This window comes from Ambystoma mexicanum, chromosome 3p (genome assembly GCF_040938575.1).
Source record: "Ambystoma mexicanum isolate Mex_15411 chromosome 3p, UKY_AmexF1_1, whole genome shotgun sequence".
Classification (NCBI taxonomy): domain Eukaryota; kingdom Metazoa; phylum Chordata; class Amphibia; order Caudata; family Ambystomatidae; genus Ambystoma; species Ambystoma mexicanum.
In genome coordinates this window covers 765,839,976-765,863,851 of record NC_090925.1, presented here as the reverse complement: position 1 = coordinate 765,863,851, position 23,876 = coordinate 765,839,976, and the positions used below count along the sequence as shown (strand labels likewise).

The window sequence follows — 23,876 nt, the reverse complement described above, 5'->3', positions numbered from 1 at the left end:
GTCCCTTATCCCTTTCAATTGCAGAATTTAAGTGAAAATGGAAACTCTCATAGGCCACTACAGGTGTTAAATATAATGTCCCCAAATGTTTGCAGGTGGTTTACTGGAATAACGCAGAAAACTGCTGTGTATGCTAATTTCCATAGTAGCTCTTGCAAAATGAAGCTCTTGCTTATTTAGCTGTACTTGCTGGTTGCAGAAAATCTACAAATCTGTGCATATAGGTTATGTCTGTCAAACTCGGAATAGTGATCTTCCTTTTCACCATAAAACACTTAAATTGCTGCCACTTAAGAAATGTTATCGCATAATCATTTCATTTGAAGTCGAAAGGCAATTTTAACTGTATAGTAATTTGTTTTTTTTAATATTCTAGAAGCCTTCCAAAAAATCAAAAGAAGCCAGCCAAAGGTCTTTATCACCATTGAAAAAAGACAAAAGCACGGCTAAACCTCCAGATCGTCGAGATTCTCCATCTGTGAGAGATCAGAATATTCTTGCTGAACGTGAAGTACAGAAGGCATCTGAGTCCAGCAGAGTTTCTCCAAGTTGTAGCCAATCATCCCAAATGCAAAGGAGCAAGGAAAAAACCTTGACACAGAAAGAGTCCTTGTCCAAAAAACTATCACCTAGTCCAAACAGGTCCCCTTCTGATACAAAGTCTTCAAAGGAACAAAGACCTTCTCTTTTGGGAAGGAACATGTCACCAGACCAGAAAAAGTCTGCTTCTCAGAATGACAATTCCTCCCTTAAGGTTCAGGCTAATTTACAGATTGAAGGTAGAGCACCACCAATTGCCCAATCTCCAACCCTGAAGAAGTCCACTGTCAGGTCCTCTCCTTTGGGCACCTCTCCAAAAAGAACTGTTTCTGGGAGAGCAGCATCCCCCGGAAGTGAGCACACCTCTTCAGAAAGTGAACTTTCATCCAGGGACTGTAGCACTACTTTGTCAGGAAGGAAGACAATTAAGTCAAAGGCTGTCTCGTCCCCAGCAAGAAGCCGGTCACCCTCTGGACCTATGGTGTCCACCACGATTGGTGGAAAATCAAAGGCTTCCCAAGGACTCGAACGATCTCCATCCAGAGACAAAGAAAGAGCAAAAACACCCCCCAAAAGGAAGACTTGTAAAACATCAGCAAAACATGACAGATCAAGCACTTCTCCAAAGCGTGCCCGCTCAAAGACACCAAAAAAAGGCAAATCTAGATCTAGAACACCAAAACGAGGCAGGTCTAAAGCCTCTCCCAAGGGTGCACGGTCCAGGTCGTCACCAAAAAGAGGTCGATCCAAAACACCACAAAGACGCGGTAGGTCCAAGTCAAAAACGCCACAGAGATGGCGAAGGTCCAGGTCTCCACAAAGGTGGGGAAGATCTAGGACACCGCAGAGGTGGGGCAGGTCCAGGTCTCCACAGAGGTGGCGTTGGGGCAGGTCCAGATCTCCACAGAGATGGGGTCGGTCTGGTTCTCGGCAGAGATGGGGCAGGTCCAGATCACGATCTCCTAAGCGCTGGGGTAGGTCTAGGTCTAGGTCTAGGTCTCCGAAACGGTGGGCAAAGTCTAGATCTAGAACCCCACAGAGAAGAGGAAGATCAAAGACTCCTCAGAAAAGGGCACGATCAAGAACCCCACCGAAAAGAGGTAGAAGTCGATCCAAAACCCCCCCAAAACATGCTAGATCTAAGTCTCGCACCCCTAAGAAGCAAGTTGTATCCAAAACTAGATCACCCCACAAACGAGGAAGGTCTAGGTCACGTACACCCCCAAAACGAGCCAGGTCTAGATCTGCGACACCCCCGAAACGTGGTAGATCTAGGACTAGGACTCCAAAAAAGAGAAGATCAAAATCCCTATCTCCACAAAAACGTGAAAATTCTGGCTCCTCTCCAAGGACTTTGAAATCTCAGATTATTGCTCGGAGAAGCAGCTCCATGTCTTCTCCAGAGGTGAGAGCAAAATCAAAGACACCTCCAAGGAGTCACCGGCCAGGATCTTCTCCTAGACAGAAAGGAAAGCCTCAGACTTCTCCAAGGCGACCCCTATCTAGGTCCTCTCCAGTTTTGAAAGGGAAATCAAAAACCCCACCAAGGCGAAATCGATCTGGGTCATCTTCAGCATTAAAGGAGAAGTCTGAAACACCTAATAGAAGTCAAGAGAAATCAAAGTCAAGAACTCCCCCTAGACGAGTGAAAGAAAAATCTAAAACTCCCAGTGGACGAATTAAAGAGAAATCGAAAACCCCCCCAAGGCGAGGAAGGTCTGGTTCTTCGGTAAGACCTAAAGCGAAATCAAAAACCCCTCCCAGGCGACAGAAGTCTGGTGGTTCCCCTGGTGTCGAAGCAAAATCGATAACTCCCCCAAGACGACACAGATCTGGTTCTTCAGGTGTGCTATCAAAATCAAAGACTCCCCCAAGGCGGCGCAGGTCTGGTTCTTCTGCTGGGTTTAAAACCAAATCGAAAACCCCTCCAAGGCAGCACAGATCAGACTCCTCTCCAGGGGTCAAGTCAAAATCAAAAACTCCTCCTAGGCGGCACAGGTCTGATTCGTCTCCAGAACTAATGGACCAACCTGGGCTGCCTCCAAGGAGAGGCTGTTCTGATACTCCTCCAGATACTAAACAGAAATCTAGAGCCTTCACAAGGCACGATAGGTCAAGTTCTTCCCCAGAGGTAATGGCAAAAGCAAAAACACCTCCAAGACGGCACAGGTCTGAGTCTTCAACAGAAAGAAACGCAAAATTAAAAATTTCTCCACGTAGACCTAGATCTTGTTCTTCACCAGAGATAAAGGACAAATTAAGAGTTTCTCAACGGCAAAGTAGGTCTGGTTCTTCTCCGGAGGTACAGGAGAAATCTCGAACCTCACCAAGGCAAAGCAAATCCAGTTCTTCTGTTGAGTTGAAGGAGAAATCCAAGCCGATTGTAAAGCATAGTCGATCTGATTCCTCTCCAGAAATAAAGGAAAAGCTGAAAACATCACCGAGACGGCACAGGTCTGGTTCATCTCCAGCAAAAGAGAACTTGAAGGCCCGTTTAAGGCGTCAGCGGTCTGCATCATCTCCAGAAAGGGCAACAAAATCAAAAACACCATCTAGAAAAAGCACATCACGATCCTCTTCGAGCAGCAGCAGTAGTTCTGCCTCCTCGCCGGAGGTGAAGGGGCCAGTAAGAAAATCTCCAATTCATAGCAGGGTTGGGTCCTCTCCAGAGAAGCAGACATCAAGAACACCTCCAAGGAGTCGAAGATCTGCATTATCTCCTGAAGTTAAAGAAAAATCTAAAACCCCACCAAGGCGAGGAAGGGCCGGTTCCTCCAGTGACCTAGAGAAGGCTAGAACCTCTCCAAGGCGCAGGAGGACTGGCATATCTCCAGAAACAAAACAGAAATTGAGAACTCCACCTAGACGAAGCAGTTCTGAGTCCTCGCCAGACCGAAAGGAGAAATCGAGAACACCCTCAAGTCGCAGGTGGTCTGGTTCCTCTCCAGAACAAAAGGCTAATTCAAGATCTCCATCTAGGCGGAGTAGCTCAGCATCATCAGTTGAACAAAATGAGACAGCAAGAACACCTCCAAGGTGGAGGTCTAATTCATCTCTAGAAGCAAATAAGAAAACTCAAACACCAAGGCAAAGTAGTTCTGATTCTTCTCCTGACCCAAGGGAGAAGTCTAAAACTCCCCCAAGACGAAACCAGCATGCATTCTCACCAACGCTAAAAGAGAAAGTGAGAACTCCCCCACGACATAGCAGTTCTAATTCTTCAGAAGAAAGTAGTTCTGAATCTTCTCCAGAGTTGAAAGTGAAACCCAGAATAATTCTTAGCAGAAGCCGGTCTGGGTCAAGGGAAACTAAATCGACGTCAAGGTCCTCTTCAGTAAAAAAAAATACTGGACCTTCATATTTGTCTACAAAAATGCCCAATTCATCAAAAAGCAGATCTGCTTCTTCTCCAGAGCATAAAGAAAAATCTGGGAACCTTGTGAAGCAAAATAAAACTAGTTTATCTCCAGAGCATAAAGAGAAATTTAGAGACCTACCACAAAGGAGCAGGCATGGTTATTCCCCAGATAAGGGAAAATCTAGATCTCCAAGAATGAGCAGGGCTGGGTCTTCACCAGAGCTCACAGATTCTGCCCTAAAGACCCGCATGCATAACAGATCACCAACAGCAGCTGACAAATTACGAACCTCCCCAAGGCGTTCAGGGCCCCCTCTGCCAGAACAGAAAGTCCTACCTAAATTTGCTTCACAGAGAAGTGGATCTGATGCTGCTCCAGTTACGAAAGAAGGGTTAAAATCACAACCTTTGAGAAGTGGCTCTAGCTCCTTACTTGAGCGAGAGGATACATCTATAATTGCAACAAGTTATGATTTGCCTGGTTCACATCCTATACAGAATGACCGGCATGGCAGGTCTTCATCTTCAACAACCAAGTTAAAAGCACTGCCCCAAGTATACAGTCCAGAGTCTTCTCCAGAGCCTAAAAAGAGGCTTTCACCACCACGGCACAATAGATCTAGTTCATTCTCTGCAACAAAGGAGCCATTGGCAATGTCTCAACTGAAACCAGTTGCAGAAAAAGGAGCTAAAACTCAAACAAACCTAAAAGCTAGGTCCCCAAGAAAAGAAAAAACTAGAACTCCTCCAAAGGAGAGTGGTTCTGGGTCCTCGACAATTGAGAAGGTTAGCAAGATTTTGCCAAAGCAAAGCCAGTGTGAATCCCCTTCAGAACACATCTGTAAATCTAGTAGCCCTATGAGGCGTGACAGAGTGAAGTCCCCCCAGGCTAAACTTGACTCAAAAGCTTCCTCACGCAGCAGTAGTTACGATTCCTCACCAGATCGTGGAAAATCTAAAGCTCTTCGACGAAGCAAGTCTCGGTCACTAATAGTACCGGAAGAAAGATTACCAACACCTCCCAGGCAGCCTGCATCTGATATCTCTCTCCCAAAGGACACGTTTGTGACATCACCACGGCAGAACAAGAAGAGTTCTTCTCCTGTAGTTAAGGAAAAGGCTACAATGCCCATAAAGCGCAGTAGGTCCAAGTCGTCTTCAAGTAAAGTGAGAAGTGCATCCTCTGGCCAGTGCAGTACCACATCCTCGGAAGACAGCGATTCTGAATCCTCTACAGATAGGAGTCCATCCAGGGCCTCTCCTCCACCTAGAAAGTTGAGTGTGGATTTAAAGCACAGCCGTTCAAGATCCTCTGCAAGGAGCCGATCAGGGTCTGTTGAACAGGAGCCAAAGAAAACTGTATCACCATTAAGACATGCATGCTCTTCACCTAGGCCTGACAAGTCTATAGATTCTTCTCGACCAGGTTTTCCAGGGTCATTCAAAACCCAGGAGAAATCCAAAGTACTCAGAAGAAGCCAGTCTCGTTCACCTCGAAGGAAATTAAAGTCCTCTATCCAAGAAAAATCTGTTTCTTCGAGGCCTGAAAAGAATGACTCCAAGAAAGTTACAGACTGGTCTGGATCTCCCAGGAGGCAGAAGTCTGAATCTCCAAGACCAGCCAAATTGAAAACTTCTCCAAGACGAAGGAGATCAGGCTCTTCTCCAAGACGTGGCAGATCTAGATCAACATCAAGACCAGAAACTGTAAAATATTCTCGCCGGAGATCTGGGTCATCCCCCAGGGGTGGCAGGTCTAGGTCCACATCTAGGCAAGATGCATCCAGATTTGGTCAGAGGCAACGACGTAGGTCCATATCCTCTCAAAGAGGTCGCAGATCTAGATCGAATTCAAGGCAAAGGCCCCACCTTTCTCCATGCAGAGGGAGATCTGGGTCTTCCCCTCGAGTAGTTCGGTCACGGTCAGCCTCAAGACGAGATAAATATAGATATTCTCGAAGGAGGTCTGGTTCTTCTTCAAAGGGTCGTCGCTCTAGGTCTACCTCACGACAAGACCAATACCGAAGTTCTCCTAAGAGAGTTGCTACATCATTGCCTGTAAATCGTGGCAGATCCAGATCACCACCTAAGCTTGATGGGGCCAAGTCCTCTAATAAAGGCAGATCAAGGCTTTCTCCAGGCCCTTTAAAATCAAAAACATCACTGAAAAAGCGCTCAAGATCTTCTTCGAGACCAAAACATCGGCGAGCCTCTCCAAAGCGTGACACTTCCAGGACCCCTCCAAAACAAGTTCAGTCTAGGTGGTCTCCAAGGAAGGACCGGGGTGATTCACCTCAAAAAAATAAATCTAAATCCTCTCCACTTCTTGAAAAATATACAAAAAACCCTGGACAAGACAAGCCACTATCGAATCGGCACAGCAAATCTAAAGCCTCTCCTGATAAGAAGGGAATATCAAGCACAAAACAAAGATCTGGAGATAAACTTCTTTCCATTGCGGCAAGGTCTTTGTCCAGAGAGAGCAGTTCACCATCCCCACCAAGGCAGGAGTCACCAAAGCAGAAACCGACTTTAAAAAAGCAAATACGCCCTCCTCTTCGAATGCTTCCATCCCATAGGTCATCGTCTTCAGAAAGGAGTGTATCTCCACCAGGACTGCAGCAAGTTTTTCCAATCCAGGACCAATCTCCTCCAAACTCTGTCCCACAAGCAAAAAATAAATCGCCTATTTTGGCAAGAAAGGAAAGCTCCCCATCTCTAATGGAGAGGGGCCGAAAGCCACACATACAAACTGTAGTCAGTCCCAACAGGTCTGCTTTGAGAAGGAATAATTCCTTGACGGGTTATTCTTCCAGCAGTTCGCGTTCCAGTTCTCCTTCAAGCAGAGTCTCTCCTGTTAAATCACCCCCTCGCTCTCCAGTAACAACGAGGAGCTTCACTGCATCGGAACCGAAGCCCCAGCTGTCTTCCACAACATATGATGCAAAGTCGTATGCAACTTTAACAAAGTCTGCAGAGCAACAGAAAATCCTGACGTCCTCGAAACCTGCAGAGCAATCCAAGCTGCTGCTTTCCTCCACAAAACCAGCAGAGCAACTGAAAACGCTTTCAGCAAAATATGTTGAACAGCCAAAATCCATGCTACCTGCAAAACCTGTGGTACAGCCAAAACCACAGACCTACTCCACAAAACCTGCAGAGCAGTCAAAATCAATAAATTTGAAAAGACCAGAGGAGCAGTTGCATCCCACATCTTCCAACAGACAGGAAACAGAAAGAAAATCTTCTCCATCTGTGTCACATGAAGAACTACCAGCACCCCTGCTGCTTTCTAGAAACGAACAGGCCAAGTCTGTCCTTCCTTTGGCAAGGCACGAAGTAGATCTGAAATCTCATCCATCATTCAGATTGGCAGAGCAACCAAAATTAGTTTCAGCCTTGGCAAAACCTTCAGATCAAATGAAATCAATTCTACCCCCTAGAGCTGAAGAGCAACCAAAATCTATATCTTCGATAAAACTTGAGGAGTATTCAAAAGCCCTGCCAACCTTAAAACCAGAAGAACCATCAAAATCGCTGCCATTAACTAAATCTTCAGAGCAACCAAAGTTTCCGTTGTCTAACTCAAAGCCTGTGGAGCAGCCAAAATTCCAATTTCACCTTCCCGCTGCAAAGTCTGAGCCATCAAAGCCGAAATTTCAATTCCAGTTGTCCTCCACAAAATCAGTTGAGCAATCAAAAACCTTAATGACCTCATCAAAGCCTCTTGAGCAGCTTAAAAATCTGTCTTCGATAAAACCTTCAGAAAAACTGAAATATCCCTTCTCCACAAAATCTGAGCAACCAAAATGTCCTCCCCAGCAATCAAAACCTGCTGAGCCACTGAAACCCCAACCATCTTCAATACAGCATGTTGAACAAATGAAGTCCAAACTACCTGCAATGGAGCCAGGCGAGCATCTTAAACCTATACTTCCTACTATGGAATATGTTGATGAACCAAAGTCATGGCTGTCCTCAAGAATTCCTTCAGAGCCACTGAAGACCAGATTATCAGATCTTGCAGAGCAGCCAAATGCCCCACTAACTACCACAGAACCTATGGAACAACTGAAAGCCCCATACTCCAGGGATCCTGTAGATCACTTAAAGGCCTACATTCCTTCCATGGAGCCTGGTGAGCAACTAAAGGCACACATTTCTGCTGTAGATCCTGCAGAGCAATTGAAAACTCATCGATCATATGCAGAGCAAGTGGGGTCCCGATTATCCTCACCCAAACCAAACGAAGTGAAACAAAGATTGGACTCCATGGAATCTGACCAGCAAACGAAGTATCACGTTTCTTCAATGGAGCCAGTTGGTCAAGTAAAGATTCATCAAGCTTCCCTAGAAAATTGTGAGAACCAAAGGTCCCGACTGACCACATCAGGCCATTCAGATAATTTGACTCCTCAACTCGTCTCTGCTGCTGTCCAGGAACCAATGCCAAGACTTTCAGTAGAACCACCTGAGAAACTTAAACCCAGACTGGCCTCACCAGAGCCTTGTGTGGAGCCAAACATCCGAATGCTTTCAGCAGATCAGCCTGATCTAATGAATTTTCAGCACATCTCTGCAGATCCGTCTGAGCAGCTCAAAGGCCGATCAGCCTTGATGGAACCAGGCACGCACCTAAAGCCTAAAGTGTCTTCACTGGAATTCGATGAGCAGCTCAAGTCCCAAGTGTCTTATTCAAAACCCAGTGAGCAACACCATTCACAGCTTTCCTCTTTACAACCATGTGAACAGAAACGTAGCCCATCAACAGCCAGCCCTAAGCACTTTCTGGAAGCTGAACATGTGCAACAATTGTCCAGGTTGGCACCTAATGAAGTCTCCACTACTGAAGCATGGAGCCAGAAGGTTATGCCCCAATACCCAAGCAAAGGATCAGACGATACTGCTGGAGGAACACATTTGGACATCAAACTCTGTTGTCTGCCTACTCCTTCTCAAGACACCCTGCAGGATGTACCAGATGACACCAAGAAGAGTTCTCTTAAGTCACTGCCTGCAGTCACTGCATCTTCCCTTCTCTCTGAGGAACCTAGAGCACAGCGGAGGAAGAGGAGCTCCTCTTCATCATCTTCGTCTTCGTCATCCTCTTCGTCATCCTCTTCGTCATCTTCCTCATCCTCCTCCTCATCTGATTCCAGCTCCTCAGATTCTAGTCCGCCATCACCAGGGATCAAAGAGCCTTCCCAGAAACGGTAAGATGCTTAATCTTTTTTACCCTTATTCAACAATACTTTTTCGTGATTGTGAGTGGAGTCAGTGACCCTGTACTACAGCTGATCTACGTCTACAGAAAAACTATACATTTTTTTCTTTTTGTAATGACCACTTTCCTGTTGTATATTCCTTCTATGAATTGGTTACTTCAGCTAAGATTTTGGGGTGGCAGTATTTTACTCCCTTTTTTTGCAATTGGTGATTATAGGCAATTTGAAGAGTACAAATTGGTTTTCTCCTTCACAAGAGTAAAATGAATCTGAAATGTTCAGACATTTGGGGGATAAACCTTTAGTCCTTGCTTTCAGCCAGTGATGAAAATTGGGTCTTAAGACATGATTGCACACCATGACTAATCAACCAGCACTTAGTTGGTAACTGGACCATGGAGATTGTGGGGGGTGAGGTGTAGTACGCTGCAGAGTGTAATGGTTGCTGTGCAAACAGTGTGCCAGGAGTCATGGAAATGCAGTGTGCCGCTTGGGCACACTTTACCTACCAGCTGAGCACACAGACTTAAGCAGCAGTTTCTGGTCAAGTTATAGTGTGGCGCAAAGCTCCAATGAGGGAGGAAAACAAAGGAACCAGAGGTGCTTCTTCTCCGGCATAGGGTCTGACATGGTTTCACAGGCTCATGAATATTCCCCGTCGTCAGGCTGGGAATCCTCGGTAAAGAAAAAATCAGTTTTAGTTTCTGAACTGTCTTTCTACTAGTAACCAATCACTTGTCTCTGGGTAATACTGCCCCCAGCCAATGACTGCCCTCTACCTAAGCCCTTCCTCCGGCAGCCATCTTCAGATTTTTATCGCACGTTCAAGTGTTGGGAGTCCTCGTGCTGTAGCTCTCGAGCTTTTTCTGCGTTTTGCGCTTTTTCAAAGAGTTTACTCTTATATTTTCGGTCAGTCGAGCCTCAAGCTCCACCGATTCTACTTGCGATCAACGGGGACCCGTTTTCAGAATTTTCAACGGCCCTCAAGGGCATCTTTTCGGCGAGTTTCCACTTCTCGGAGGATTCCAGAAGATCTTTGAGGCCTACCCCGCGTGGACATGGCCCAGGACAAAGGAAGCATGACGCCTGTTGGATCCAAGCTGTTCAGGAGCTGCCCCGGATGCGGACTACAGAACGTCTTTGAGGATGAGCACTCTCAGTGCCTCTACTGCCTTCACAACGACAAATTGCACGTGGAGAAGGACTGTACGTTTTGTAAGAACATGTTTGAATGGACAATGAGGGATCCGTCTTACTCGACTCGCCAACTGGCTGGAGGGGAAGAGCCCAGCAGCAGGTGAGAAGTAGTCTGAGCGGTCTTCTAAGACTTTTGAGGGCACCCTGGCGACAGGTGCCCAACAAAAGGCAAAGTACCGCGAGTCCGCGGGCACCGGGAGCACCGAACGGTCGGGCTCCTCTGCTGCCAGGCAGGCGCATTATCACAAACGCCATCAACCACGAGCCAACGCTCTGGCTCAGTGAAGAAGTCTGAGAAACCGGATAAGCTTCGGGAGAAGCCCCGGTTGATCCCGACAGATGGCTGAGGGGGAGCGAGGCGGTGACTCTCCCCTTAAGGCGAAAGCCTCAGGCACGCCCAAGGTCGTGGTGGCCCTGGCGAAACCTACGGACGCTTCCCCAGTGGAGACGGCTCCAAGGGCTAGAGTTTCCCTGCCACCCCGGAGGGAATCTTCTTTTCTGCCTATCGAGAAGACCCCCATGAAACCCCAGCAGGAGAAATGTGGGAGGGGGGGGGGGGGGGTTGCACGGTAGCCATAACGGACACAGATACCACCTCTGAGGATGAGTTAGCTAGCGTCCAAAGGATCCTGGACAGGAAGTCCGACGAATCCAGGGCCCACGGGAAGGATCCCAACGAATCCGACAGCGACGGGGAGCAGATGAGGAAGATGGGACAGAGGAGGGCCCCGCACCCCAGCCGTCAGTCCCGTTGCAACCGGTACCCGTACCAGGGGACAATTCAGGAGCTATCTTGATGGCTATACAGGCTGTGTACGGAGATAAGGACAAGGATGCCCTTACCCGCCGCTGACAACCCAGCGGAGCCTGGACCGTCGGGAAGCCAACTGAAAAAATGGCGACAAGTTCACCCTTCCAGCCTTCACCCCCATCCCCTCCTCCGAGGGATGGGACGGGTGGCTGGGACGGACGCCGACGGTGGTGACGACGGGATGGACCTCCCATCACCACTTCCCTGGGCACCTCTCCCCCTGACCCCTCCACACCTCCCCCCCAATGAAATTGGCTCCTTCCACGGCATGATGGCCAGGGCATCTGAGCTCTTCCAGCTCTGTCCCGAGGAACAGAAGGGGGGGGGCTTCCTCTACCAACGACAGGAGGCCAAGAGGAAGGCTGTCCTCTCGATCCCGTTACTGGACGACATCTGGGACGAGGGACTGGCACTCCTGAAGAACTTGGCCACGGCTCCCGCTAGGAGAGACCGGTACAAGTAGTACCGGGTCCCGGAATCTGCCCCGATGTGCGTTAGAGCACAGCCGTCCCTGGATTCAGTGGTCTCCGCGGTGGCCAAGAAGAAATCGGCGCGAGTGACGGCCTCAACATCCCATTCCCCCCCCCCCCCCCTGGACGGCACGGGGAAGAAGCTGGGCGCCATGGGACGGGTCATCTCGTCCGCAACGACGATTAAGGCGGCCAATGCCCTCACGATCGTGGCACGCTACGACAGGGAGCTGTGGTTCAAGAACGCTCCGCTCCTGGACTTCCTCCCAGCGGAGGCCCTGGAAATCCACGCCGTTACGGTGACCACGGACATCGCCGACATCGGGTTTCGCCAGATGGACAACGACGTTTGCTTTCGATGACGCGGTTGGCTGATGGCCACCGATTTCCGCCAAGACGTGCAGACCTGGGTTCTAGAAATGCCCTTCGACCGGAACAACCTGTTTGGCAAGACAGTGGACTAGTCACTGCAGGCCATCAAGGCGGACACCGAGACAGCTCGGGCCTTGGGCGTTCTTCAACAGCGACGACCGTCCTTTCTGAACGCCGGAGGCAAGCAAGGTGCTTCCAAAGGATTCAGCGGCGGTTCCTCGTACCGCCAAGCAGCCCGCTCCTCGTCGCAGGAAGCTTAGAGGACGCGGCAAGACCGGAGGATCCCGTTGTCGCCAAAGGCGGCAAGGCCGAGATGAAACCGGATTGAACCGGCTGTGGTGGCGGGCCTCCACCCAAGCACCCCGGTGGGAGGCCGGCTGACGAAGTTCATCAGCGTGTGGGAGTCCATCTCCACCGACAGTTGGGTGCTAGATGCCCTGGCCCGCGGGCACACTCGAATTTCGAAAAAGGTGTCCCTATATTCCACCCGTGGCCAGGAAGGAAAATCACGTCCCTCAACTGCTGCTGGAAGTGCGAGCACTGCTTAGAAAGGGAGCCATCAAACTCGTCCCAAAGAGGCTCTGGGGCGCGAGTGTACTCGCGGTACTTCCTAGTCCAGAAGAAGACCGGCGGTTGGTGGCCCATCCTGGACCTTCATTGTCTTAACAAGTAAATCAGGTCCCAGAAATTCTGGATGGTCACCCTCCAGCACGTGCTGGGACAGCTGGAGGGTTCCTACGATTTGTGGTCCAAGGGCAACACTATCAGTTCAAGGCCCTTCCCTTCAGATGGAAGTCGGCGCCCAGGGTGTTCACCAAGTGCCCAGCACCAGTGGCAGCACGGCTGCGCCTGCAGGGTATCCAAGTCTACCCCTACCTGGATGAACTTGCCGTCGATCACACAGCGAAGACCGTCCAACTGCTCACAGATCTGGGATTCTCGATCAACTTTGCGAAATCCCACTTGGTACCATCACAAGACGCCCTGCCCTGTTCCTGGGAGCCAAACTGGACACAGTGGTGTGACTGGCTTCCCCGTCAGAAGAAAGGACGAAGGCCTTCCTGGGTAAGGTGCAACGGCTGTTGACCATGTACGTGGCCAGGGTGAGATCCATCAAGTCCCTACTCGGAATGATGTCCTTGTGCATCTACCTTGTGCGCCTATGCAGGCTACAGATGCGACCACTGCAGGAGTTCCTCGACGCCCGTTGGATGCAAGCGGCAGGCAGCTTAGAGGATAGGATATCACTCAACTAGACTTTCCACCAAGCGGTCTGGTGGTGGGGCACCCGTGGGCATTTAGCGGCGGGTATGGACTTCAAGACCCACGGCATATCAGGAGATGGTGACGACCGACGCCTCCCTGGGGAGATGGGGGGCGCACACTGGAGATCTCCACGCAAGAGGACTTTGGCTCCCGGAGGAAAGGTCACTACACATAAATGTCCTGGAGCTCCGAGCAGTATTCTGGGCCCTCAGGTCGTTCCTTCCGTCCCTCAAAAACAAAGTGGTAAGGATCTTCACCGACAACACCACCACGATGTTCTACATCCGGAAGCAGGGGGGCACCAGATTCCCAGCCCTATCAAAGGAGGCACAGGATCTGGGGCACTGTGCTGTCGCCCAGGGGATGTTACTGGTCCATCTGGCAGGAATAAAGAATACCATCGCCGACTCACTCAGCAGGGAGCTGCGCTCGTGCCGCGAGGGGGAATTGCAGCAGGATCAAGTGGATCTCCTATTCCGACGATGGGGCAATCCCCAGATCAACCTATTCGCAACGGCAACAAACACCAAGTGCCGGAGGTTCGCCAGCAGGTTTCCCCAGCCAGGGAGCATGGGCGATGCCTTCTCATTCCCCTGGGACGGCCTTTTCCTGTATGCGTTCCCCCCCACCCACCCCTCCCGTTGCCTTTGTTGCTGCGACTCATCAGTCAACTCAGGCGGTCCCGGTGCAGGATGATCCTCGTCGCACGGGCGTGGCCGAGGCAGATATGTTTCCCGGACCTTCTGGGCTTGTCAGCACCCCCCCGATCAAACTACCGACAGACACGTATCTACTCACCAGGAAAGGAGGCACCATCCTCCATCACGACACAGGATCGCTGAACCTGCAGGCCTGGCTCCTGCAGCACTAGAGTTCAGAGGGCAGGATATCCCGGCGGACTGCAAGGAGGTGCTTGCAAAGGCCAGGGCGTCCTCGAATCTCAAGTATTATGGACACAAATGGAAGAGGTTCTCTGTCTGGTGCCGTGCATAGATTAACCCACTGCGGATTACTGCCCCTCAAGTGCTGCCGTACTTACTATTGCAGCCCAGGCGGGGCTGGAGCATGCCTCCATTAAAATCCATCTGGTGGCTACCTCCCGCTACACCAGAACTCTGGAGCGGTCGTCGCTGTGGTCTCACCGCCTTGTGAAGGAGTTCATGAAAGGACTGTTCTGATCGTTCCCGCCAGTGAAGGCTCCGGCCCTGGCGTGGGAGCTCAACGTGGTGCTGACCAGGCTCGTGGGATCGCCATTCCAGCCTCTGCATTTGGCTCAGTTGAAGTTCCTGTCCTGGAAGACGCTGTTTCTTGTGGCCATCACCTCCACACGAGTGGGAGAGATCCAGGCCCTCTCTTGTAAACCTCCATACTTGACATTCCATGAGACAAGGGTGGTGCTGAGGACGCACCCCTCCTTCATGCCCAAGGTGCCGTCAGACTTCCATCTCAACAAGCCCTTGGTGTTACCCTTTTTCTTCCCGTCGCCTTCATCGCAGGCTGAGAGGACTTTGCACTCGCTGGATGTGGCTAGAGCGCTGAAGTTCTATGTGGACTGCACAGTTTTCGGAAGACGTCACAGCTGTTTGTGAACTTTGGACCTATGAACCAAGGAAAAGCCCTCTCGAAGGCTTCCATCTCCAGATGGCGCTCCGCTGCATCATGCACTCACCGGTTGGCAAACCGACAGTTACCCGGCCGTCTGAGCCCATTTGACCAGAGTGATCGCTGCTACTACGGCGTTCCTGTCTGGTGTGCCCCTGCTGGACATCTGCAGGGCTATGTGGAGGTCGATGCACACCTTCACGAGATTCTACTGCGTCGACCGGGATTCCAGGGAGGAATCCAGAGTCGGCCAGGCAGTGCTGCGCAACCTGTTCGTCTGAAGGTGAGCCTGGTGAGGAGGTAAGAGATGCTTAATGTTGAATTGTTGAAATGCTTAATGTTGAGCCTTGCCACCTCCCGTGGTTGTGCATGTGTGTACTGCTATGTATTCTTGTATTCATGAGCATGTGAATCCATGCCAGGCCCCATGCTGGAGAAGGAACAAGTTACTTACATGTAACTGTTGTTCTCCAGCATGGGTCTGGCATGGATTCACATGCGAACCCTCCTGCCTACCCCTCTGTGGCTCTTATCTTGGTCTTACTGCTGCTTTACGTGCTACAAAATCTGAAGATGGTTTCCAGAGGAGGGGCTTAGGTAGAGGGCAGTTATTGGCTGGGGGCAGTATGACCCAGAGACCAGTGGTTGGTTACTAATTGAAAGACAGTTCAGAAACGAAACTGAATTTTTCTTTACTTAGGGTTCCCAGCCTGACGACGGGCAATATTCATGAGCATGTGAATCCATGCCAGACCCATGCTGGGGAACAGTTGCAGGTAAGTTACCTGTTCCTCATTTTGAATGATTGTGTAAATGTTACCAGGTCTAGGGTTCCCAATACAGAGAGGAATCTAGCGCTTTTAATGACGGGACATAAAAAGCAGACTCCCTTGCCACGCTTCAAACGCGTGAACCTCAGATAATATCTCTGCAGCAGGTGCATTATCCCAATCGGATAAACACGTACCTGCTTTTTTATTCATAGTGCATGCAATGCCATTCTAGACGGACACACATGCACTTGCCTGGTCTCCAAGTCCTACCAACTGCCTGAAAGTGGACTTCATACCAAAGCCCTACAATCTGCTGGCTTCACTTAATATAGGTATCACATTGCACTTCGATACTTAATGTCTCGCCTGATGTTTTAACATGCGTTATAGGAATAATCCAAGATTAGAAAGATGAAACGCTGAGCCAGCATTGAGGGCAGAGACACTGATCTTCAGGAGACATGCAGTTTCTGCTTCTGGCGCTAAACCCTATTATCTGTCTTGTTGCATTCAAAACCAGTGCAGGATTCTCAAAATACCTTTTGTTTTCAAGAGCAATGCACATTTTCTGCTTGCCTCCTGGAACGACTGAGTATTGTGTCCAGCAACAACTGATGAAAGCATTACAGAGCCTGAGCTCACTAACAGGATAAGCACATTAAACATAACATTACAATATCGGGAGACCTGAACCTTGAAGCCAAATCGGCTCCCATCTCCCCCGCTTATAGTATTCTCATCAGGTTGTGTGAATTATCAGCGGATGCACAGAGAAATATAAGGGCAATAAAGCACAATGGAAATGCAGGGATAAACAAATGATGGAGAGGACATGCTGTAGAAAATACTAAATTACCCCTGGTACAGTGCCTGGGAACGCACACATCTAGTGAAGGAGCCTCCCTAAGGGGATACAGGGTGACCAGGTATCTCCTGTTACATCCATGGTTTCTGGCTGTACACTGAGCTCAGACTTCTTCTTGAGCTCATTTTGTTCATTGTATGAACTTGGTATAAATATATGCCCAGTGTATTATGGACTGGAAGAACACCAAGGATGCCATTGCTCGGTAAGTCCAGTATATCCCAATGCAGGAACACCAGTGCTGCCTGAGCCCAATTAAGTCATTACTGACATTATAAATGGCACCCTAGTTAAAGGACATTTTATGTACCCCTAACCTCGCCCATTACACTGTGTGAACACTTGTGCTGGATGTACCGCATAAGCCCTGCATGTTCTACTTAATGTAAGTAAACGTGTACTGTGAGAGCCCAGTAATGCTGTTATTTGCCTCAGTAAGAACATGTGTGCTGCCCCCTTCCATCAGCCTTTTCAGGCCCAAGTCAGACCTTTGCTGCCATGGGGTGTCATCTTCCATAATCTGCTGTCCTAGGTCCAGGGTACCGCGTGAACAAATTCAAAACATTTGCAATTTCTATTTGGAGTGAAAGGGCCTGGCACTTTCCACTGCTGGTTAACACAAAGAAAGGTTCCAGCGAGCTAATTATAGAGGACAGTTGGTAACACTTCATGTTCCATTCCCAATGTATTGCCTGATGGGAACCTGCTGCAGAGAAGCTACATTTCAATGAGTTGAGGCTGTGAGATCAAAGTGGACCCCACACGTGCAATGTTGACAAGTAAAATATAAAAGGGAGTTGGGTGCTACCAGGGCCGTGCATGCACTAGGCCAGTAACAGACCCAGCTCGTTTCTACGCAGCCTGCCAAGTTGAAAGGAATTTTGGGAGTGGTACTGCAGTCTCTGCTCACGAAGCTCACATGTGCAGACGTTATGGTTTATACTGCAGTGCCATCTACTGACAATGGACTTTTTTAAAAAATAAAGATGTACAGTGACAATCCTCCGTAAATGGTATGCATTTAAAAAGTGAAATGTGCCGTATTTGCAAAAATGTTATACGTAAAAACATCGAATATGCCCCTTATCTGGAGGGCTGGTTACAGGTGCCGACTAAATCCAGAATCGTAAACTGCCATCAGGGGCATACATGCAACTCAATTATGGGTTCTATGCCATGGTCCTCTTTCTCTTATCCAGGTGTGGCACAGCAGTATATGTAGAATGAAGCGAGTGTTACCCCATTTATCTCTGTTCATCTTATACACTGAGAGGGACTGATGCCAAACTGTTGCATGGCAGGATGTGCCAAGCAACCGGTGTCTAATCAAAACCCGCTCAGTCAGTATGGGCTTTGTGGATCATGACACTAATGCCTGTGGCTCAGCTTAGTCCATGCACCAGAAGGCCATCGTTTAACTTGTCTTAAAGGGGTTCACTGACCTTGCAGCTGCATCCTCAGTCCTGCTGCATGCAATGTGGGGGAGGGGTCTGCCTTAAATCCTTGGTTTAGATCTCGCTGCACCCACTGTTTCAGTGCCATGATATCTCCTGGTGAGGTGAATTTTTGCGCTTATGTTCTACCATACCATGTCGCACTGATGTGACTTTGGTCAGTCGTCTTTGAATCTCCTTTTGCTGACTTGGTTGCCTTGACTTTTTGCCAACCCTTTGTTTTCATGACTTATTTTTGCTTAAAGAGAAATCAACTGAGTTCCTCCTGAAAGCTCCATATGGCTTACCATTCAGATACTCCAAAATTGCCCTCTTTGTCCCAGGCATTTTTCCTGACCCTGTACGTTTGTCTCACAAGCTGCTGCCAATTTGATGCTTTCATTTGGCTGCAGTATTGTAGACATTCTCCAGCCATGGGGTCTGGCATGTATTGACATGCTCAGGATATTCCCTGTCAAGCCGGGAATCCTCAGTAAAAGAAACGGTTTCACTTTCACACTGTATTTCTCCTCTAAACCAATCACTGTACTCGTGGGTCATACTGCCCTCTCCCTAAGCCCCTCCTCCGGCAGCCAGCTTCAGATTTTTATTGCATGTTAGTGTTGGGAGTCCTTGTGATTTGCTCCCTGGGCTATTCTATTTTTTTTTTTCATGCTTTTTCGATAAAAAGTCCTTTTTGTCAAACGAAGCCCATCTGAGCTTTCACTCCATCGGCCGACAAGTGGGAATCCATTTATCAGTGAATTTCAAGGGCAAGAATCATCGAAGTTTCCTCAAAGATTTCAGAAGGCCAATGGGCCTGCTCCACACTCCGGAACATGTTGGAAGAGATGAGACGGAAGCTCCATTTTCAAGCTCTACTCCAGCTGTGGACTGCAGAACGTGTTTGTAGAGGACAAACACCTTCTCAGTGTGTCTACCGTCTCCATCCAGACCACAGGGAAGCGGATTGTGAAATCTGCCTTGCGTTCTCCAAGCAAACCATGAAGGATTGTCACAGTAGAGTGGAGACATGGCTCCGCACCAAGGCCTCTACCCCGTGCAGCAAGCAGAGGCATGCCTCACCCAGTACCGGCCGGTCCAAGAAGCGGCCTTCTAAGTCCTTTGAGGGCGCTCCATCTGTGGGGGCCCAAGACCAGGTCAAGCACCGCAAGTCCGTTTCCGTCTGGGTTGCCGCATAAGCCGGTCCCGCTCGCGACCATGGTGCGTTAATCTTACATCTCCAACCATCACTCCAGCTCCTCCTTGAAGAGCAAATCTGCTAACCCGGTGAAGCTGCAGGAAAAGCCCGAGAAGACAAAGGTGCAGGAAAAGGTGACCGACCTGCCCCAGAAGGCCCAGGCGACATCTTCAACAATCGAGTTGGTGGCGGCATGCTCTCACAAAGGCCAAAGGGGCTATCCCAGTCAGGGTAGCCCCGGCAGTGCCGAAAGTATCCCTACCCCCGAGGTGGGAGGTTTTGGCTGGGTCGGTGGAGAAGACTCCATAAAAGAGGAAACTATCTCTAAGCCCGAACCCAACCCCTCAGGATGCAAAAAGGAGGGGGAGGAGAGGAGGCCTCAGGACAGACCGTACTCCAGGGCACAGATATTTCTTCCTCGAATGAGAAGGACCAGCTGTCCATACACTCGAGCCAGGAGGGATGTGGGGGACAGCGATGGAGGAAATGCTGATGGAGACGACAGCGACAAGGACGGCACAGGGCCTGGTAGGCCTACCGCTCCAACCTCTCAGAAGTATCGCTGGACATCCTTTTGACCCTACACACCCCGGTGTCGGAAATTCAGAAAAGGATGCCAATGACACCAGCGGCAGTGGCCCCTGATCAACCTCTGGCGAAAAAGAGGAAGCAGCACCCGAAGCTGTTGCATCAACCTCAAAACAAGTGCCGCAATCCCACCCCCGAGGAACCCGGCCACTGCGACTAAGGACGACATCGCCACGGTAGGCGGTTCACCACAGCCAAGAGCTTCTCCCCCAGACGAGGTGGGGTTGTTCCATGCCATGGTCACCAGAGCGTCCAAACTCTTACAACTGACGGCAGAAGAGACCAAGAAGAAAGGTTTCCTCTACCAACGGGACAAGGCCAAGAGGAAGACTATCAAGGCGGTGCCTCTCCTAGACGCCGTTTGGGAGGAGGGCCTTCCTTTGAGGAATCTGGCCCTAGCCAAGAGGGATAGGCTGGAGAAAAAGTACTGGGTGCCGGATTCCGCACCCAAGTGCCTACTATTGCAGCTTTCCCCGGACTGTGTGGTTTCAGCGACAGCAACGAGAAGTAGTCTAATCCCTTGTCTTCATCCTCCTCTGGATAGCGAGGGGGAAGAAGTTGGATGCCATGGGAAGAAAGGTGGTCTACTCGGCTGCATACACGCTTGCAATTCCAGCCAGGTACGACAGGGAACTGTGTTATACGATGGCCCTGATTCTGGAGTTCCTGCCCGATGACAAGCTTGTCGAGTTGATCTCCATCCTCCAGTTAGGGGAGGTGGTATCGGACCATGCTGTCACAGTGGCCCTGTACATCATGGACACAATGTTCCAGCAGATGGTGAACCGTGTCTGCCTCCTTTGTTGTGGCTGGCTGAAAGACACCAACTTCCGCCAGGAGGCCCAGACGAAGGTGTTGGACATGCCCTTCTGGGACAACCTCTTTCGGAAGGCTGTTGACAAGTCATTGCAAGCCATTAAGACTGACAGAGATGTCCCGTACCCTGGGCACTCTTCAGCAACATCGCTCTACCTTTTGCGCCTCCGGCGGGGAGTCCGGCAGATCGTCAAACGGTTTAGACGGAGGGTCGTCTTCGTACTGTCAACCCCCCTGGTCCGTTCCAAGGCTTTCGGTGGAGATGGCCAATGTCATTTCCCCCCAAGGCGGCACGTGGGCCCGAAGCAAGACTGAACCGGCTGGGACATCAGGCCCCCACCCATGCAACCCGGTGGGAGGCCAGCTGGCAGGCTTCGTCAGCGACTGGAAGATCTCCACCGACTGATGGGTGCTGGATGCTCTCGCCCGCAGACTCTATTTCCAGCAAAAGTGGCTGCGGATCCCTACGCTGGCCTGGCAGCATCAGCACATCCCTGGGCTCCTGCAGGAAGTGTAAAGGCCATGATGAGAAGGACTCTGGAGCTGTTTCCAAAGCAACCATATATTTCTTGGTAAAGAAGACCACGAGGGGCTGGAGGCCCGTTCTAGAACTGCGGCATGTCAACAAATAACTCCAGTCCCAAAAATGTAGGGTGGTCACATTGCAGCACATGCTTGGCCAACTGAAGGAAGGACACTTCTTGAAGTTGCTGGATCTGGAGGACGCATACTTCCATGTCCCCGTCCACAGGAAGCATCAGAAGTTCCTGCGCTTCGTGGTACAGGGAAGTGGCTGCCAATTCAAGATCCTCCACTTTGGATTGAAGTCGGCGCCCAGGGTGTTTACGAAGTGCCTGGCACCAGTGACGGCCCATCTACGTCTCCAAGGAATATACGTGTACCCATACCTCAACGACTGGCTCATCTGGTCAAAGTCGAGGGAGACTGCTGTAGACCATATGGAAGCGACTGTCCGGCTGCTGACGGATCTGGGGTTCTCCGTCAACTATCCAAAGTCCTGCTTGATACCATCGTAGAACGTGCTGTTCCTGTGGGCCAGGCTCAACTCTGCTTGGTGGTTCCCTTGGAAGAGAGAATAGCCGCCCTATTGGGCAAGGTGTAACAGCTGTTGCCGCAGAAGACTGCAGCGGTGCAGACCAACCATCAAGTCGTTTCTCGGCGTGCATCTACCTGATTGGGGTCTGCAGGTTGCAGATGCGACCCCTTCAGGATTTCCTAGACGCTCGCTGGATCCAAGTTTGCCAGAAGCTTCCCAGACAAGATTGCTCTTGACAAGGAATTCCATCGAGCTATAAGGTGGTGGGGTGTACCCTCCAACATTGCATGGGGCATAGGATTTCAGAGCCCCCCCCCCCCGAACCAGGAGACTGTCACCACGGACGCTTCCCTTGAGGGGTTGGGGGGGGGGCACACACTGGACGTCTCTGTGACTGCTGGAGGAGAGGAATCTCCACATCAATATCCTGGAGCTGCGGGCAGTGTTCTTGTCCCTCAAGTCGTTCCTCTCGTCCCTCAAGGGCAAAATGGTGAGTATCTTCACGGACAGCACCGCCATGGTGTTCTACATCAGGAAGCAGGGGGCACTAGATCACCAGCACTCTCCAGCGAGGCGCAGGACATGTGGCACTGGGCCATCGCCCAAGAGATGATCCTCATTCCTTTGCACTTGGCGGTAGTCGAGCACACCTTTGCCGACTCCCTCAGCAGAGTGAGAACTTCGGCAGGATCAGGTGAACCGCATCTTCCTCAAGTGGGGCAGACCCAGACAGATCTGTTTGCAAAGGCGGCAAACTCCAAATGCCAGAAGTTCGCCAGCAGGTTCCACCAGCCAAGGAGCATTCCCGTGGGAAGGCCTGTTCCTTTACGCATTCCCTGGCTTGCCTGTCCTGCTGCGAGTCATCAATCAACTCAAATGGTGCTGATGCAGGATGTTGCTTGTCACCCCGGCATGGCAGAGGCAGATTTTGTACCCGTACCTTCTGAACCTGTCAGCATCGCCTCTGGTCAGGCTGCCAGTGGTTGCGGATCTGCTCACCATTGGCGACGGCGTAATCCTGCATCACAAACTAGGATCGCTGAACTTGAGGGCTTGGCTCCTGCAGCCCTAGAATTCGGAGAATACAAGTTGCCAGCAGATTGCAGGGAGGTCCTTGCTAGGGCCAGAGCGCCATCGACTCGTCAGTGTTGTAGGCACAAGTGGAAGTATTTTGCTATGTGGTGCTGGGTGCAGAAGATGAACCCGCTAAGGGTCACGGCCCCACAGTCGTCCGTACTGGTTGTCCTTGGCCAAGGCGGGGCTGGCAAACTCCTCTATCAAGCAGCATCTGGCGGCCATCTCCTGCTACACCAGGTCTCCAGGATGATCTTCTTTCGTCCCACCATCTTGTCAAGGAGTTCCTCAAAGGACTGATTCGATCGTTCCCACTGGGTAAGGCTCCAGCCCAGACGTGGGAACTGAACGTGTTGAGGCTCCTGGGCGGGGACCCCTACAAGCATCCAAGTTCCTCATGAAAAACAACTTTCCTCGTGGCATCACCTCTGCCAGGCGGGTAGGTTAGATCACCTCATCGATCCTTTGGTGTTGCTTGTATCGTTTCCAAAACATTTGTCGCTGGCTGAAAGGACTTTGCACTTGCTGGATGTTGCTCGTGCTCTGATGTTCTACGTGGCACGCACAGTGTTCGGAAGACATCTCAACTGTTGGTGAACTTTGGTGCTGTGAACCATGGTAAGGCCTTGTCCAAGGCTTCCATCTCAAGGTGGTGGCTCTCCGGCTGCAGAACCGACAGCTGCCCTGCTGTCTGAGAGCCCATCCCACCAGAGCGATCACTGCAACAATGGCGTTCCTCTCTTGTGTGCCCCTGCTGGACATCTGCAGGGCTGCTAGGTCGGGTCTATGCACACCCTCATGAGATTCTACTGCATCGACAGGGATACCAGGGTCAGTGAAGCAGTGCTACACAACCTGTTCCAAAGGTAAGAGTAATTGCTTATGTTGCTTCCTTGCCACATCCTGTGGTTGTGTAATGTACTGCTATATATTTATTCATGGGCATGTGAATCCATGCCAGGCTCCATGCTGGAGAGGGAACAAGGTGCTTACCTGTAACTATTCTCCAGCATGGGTCTGGCATGGATTCACATGTGATCCCTCCCTCCTGCCCCTCTGTGGTCTTCAGCCACTTTATGTGCTACCAAATCTGAAGATGGCTGCCAGAGGAGGGGCTTAAGGAGAGGGTAGTCATTGGCTGGGGGCAGTACAACCCAGAGTACAGCGATTGGTTTAGAGGAGAAATACAGTTGTAAGTGACTGTTTTTTTTTTTCCTTTTACCAAGGA

The 23,876-nt window shown here is 50.4% G+C and overlaps 1 protein-coding gene across 2 annotated transcripts in view; it reads left to right on the top strand.

Moving 5' to 3' along the window:
* LOC138580836 (serine/arginine repetitive matrix protein 2-like) overlaps positions 1-23,876 on the top strand; it is a 1,087,536-nt gene that overhangs the window by 792,925 nt on the left and 270,735 nt on the right. For both annotated transcript variants that reach the window (XM_069651699.1, XM_069651698.1), the window contains exon 10: positions 377-9,111. In XM_069651699.1, coding sequence (XP_069507800.1) covers positions 377-9,111 — 8,735 coding nt within the window. The remainder of the gene's footprint in view (positions 1-376; positions 9,112-23,876) is intronic.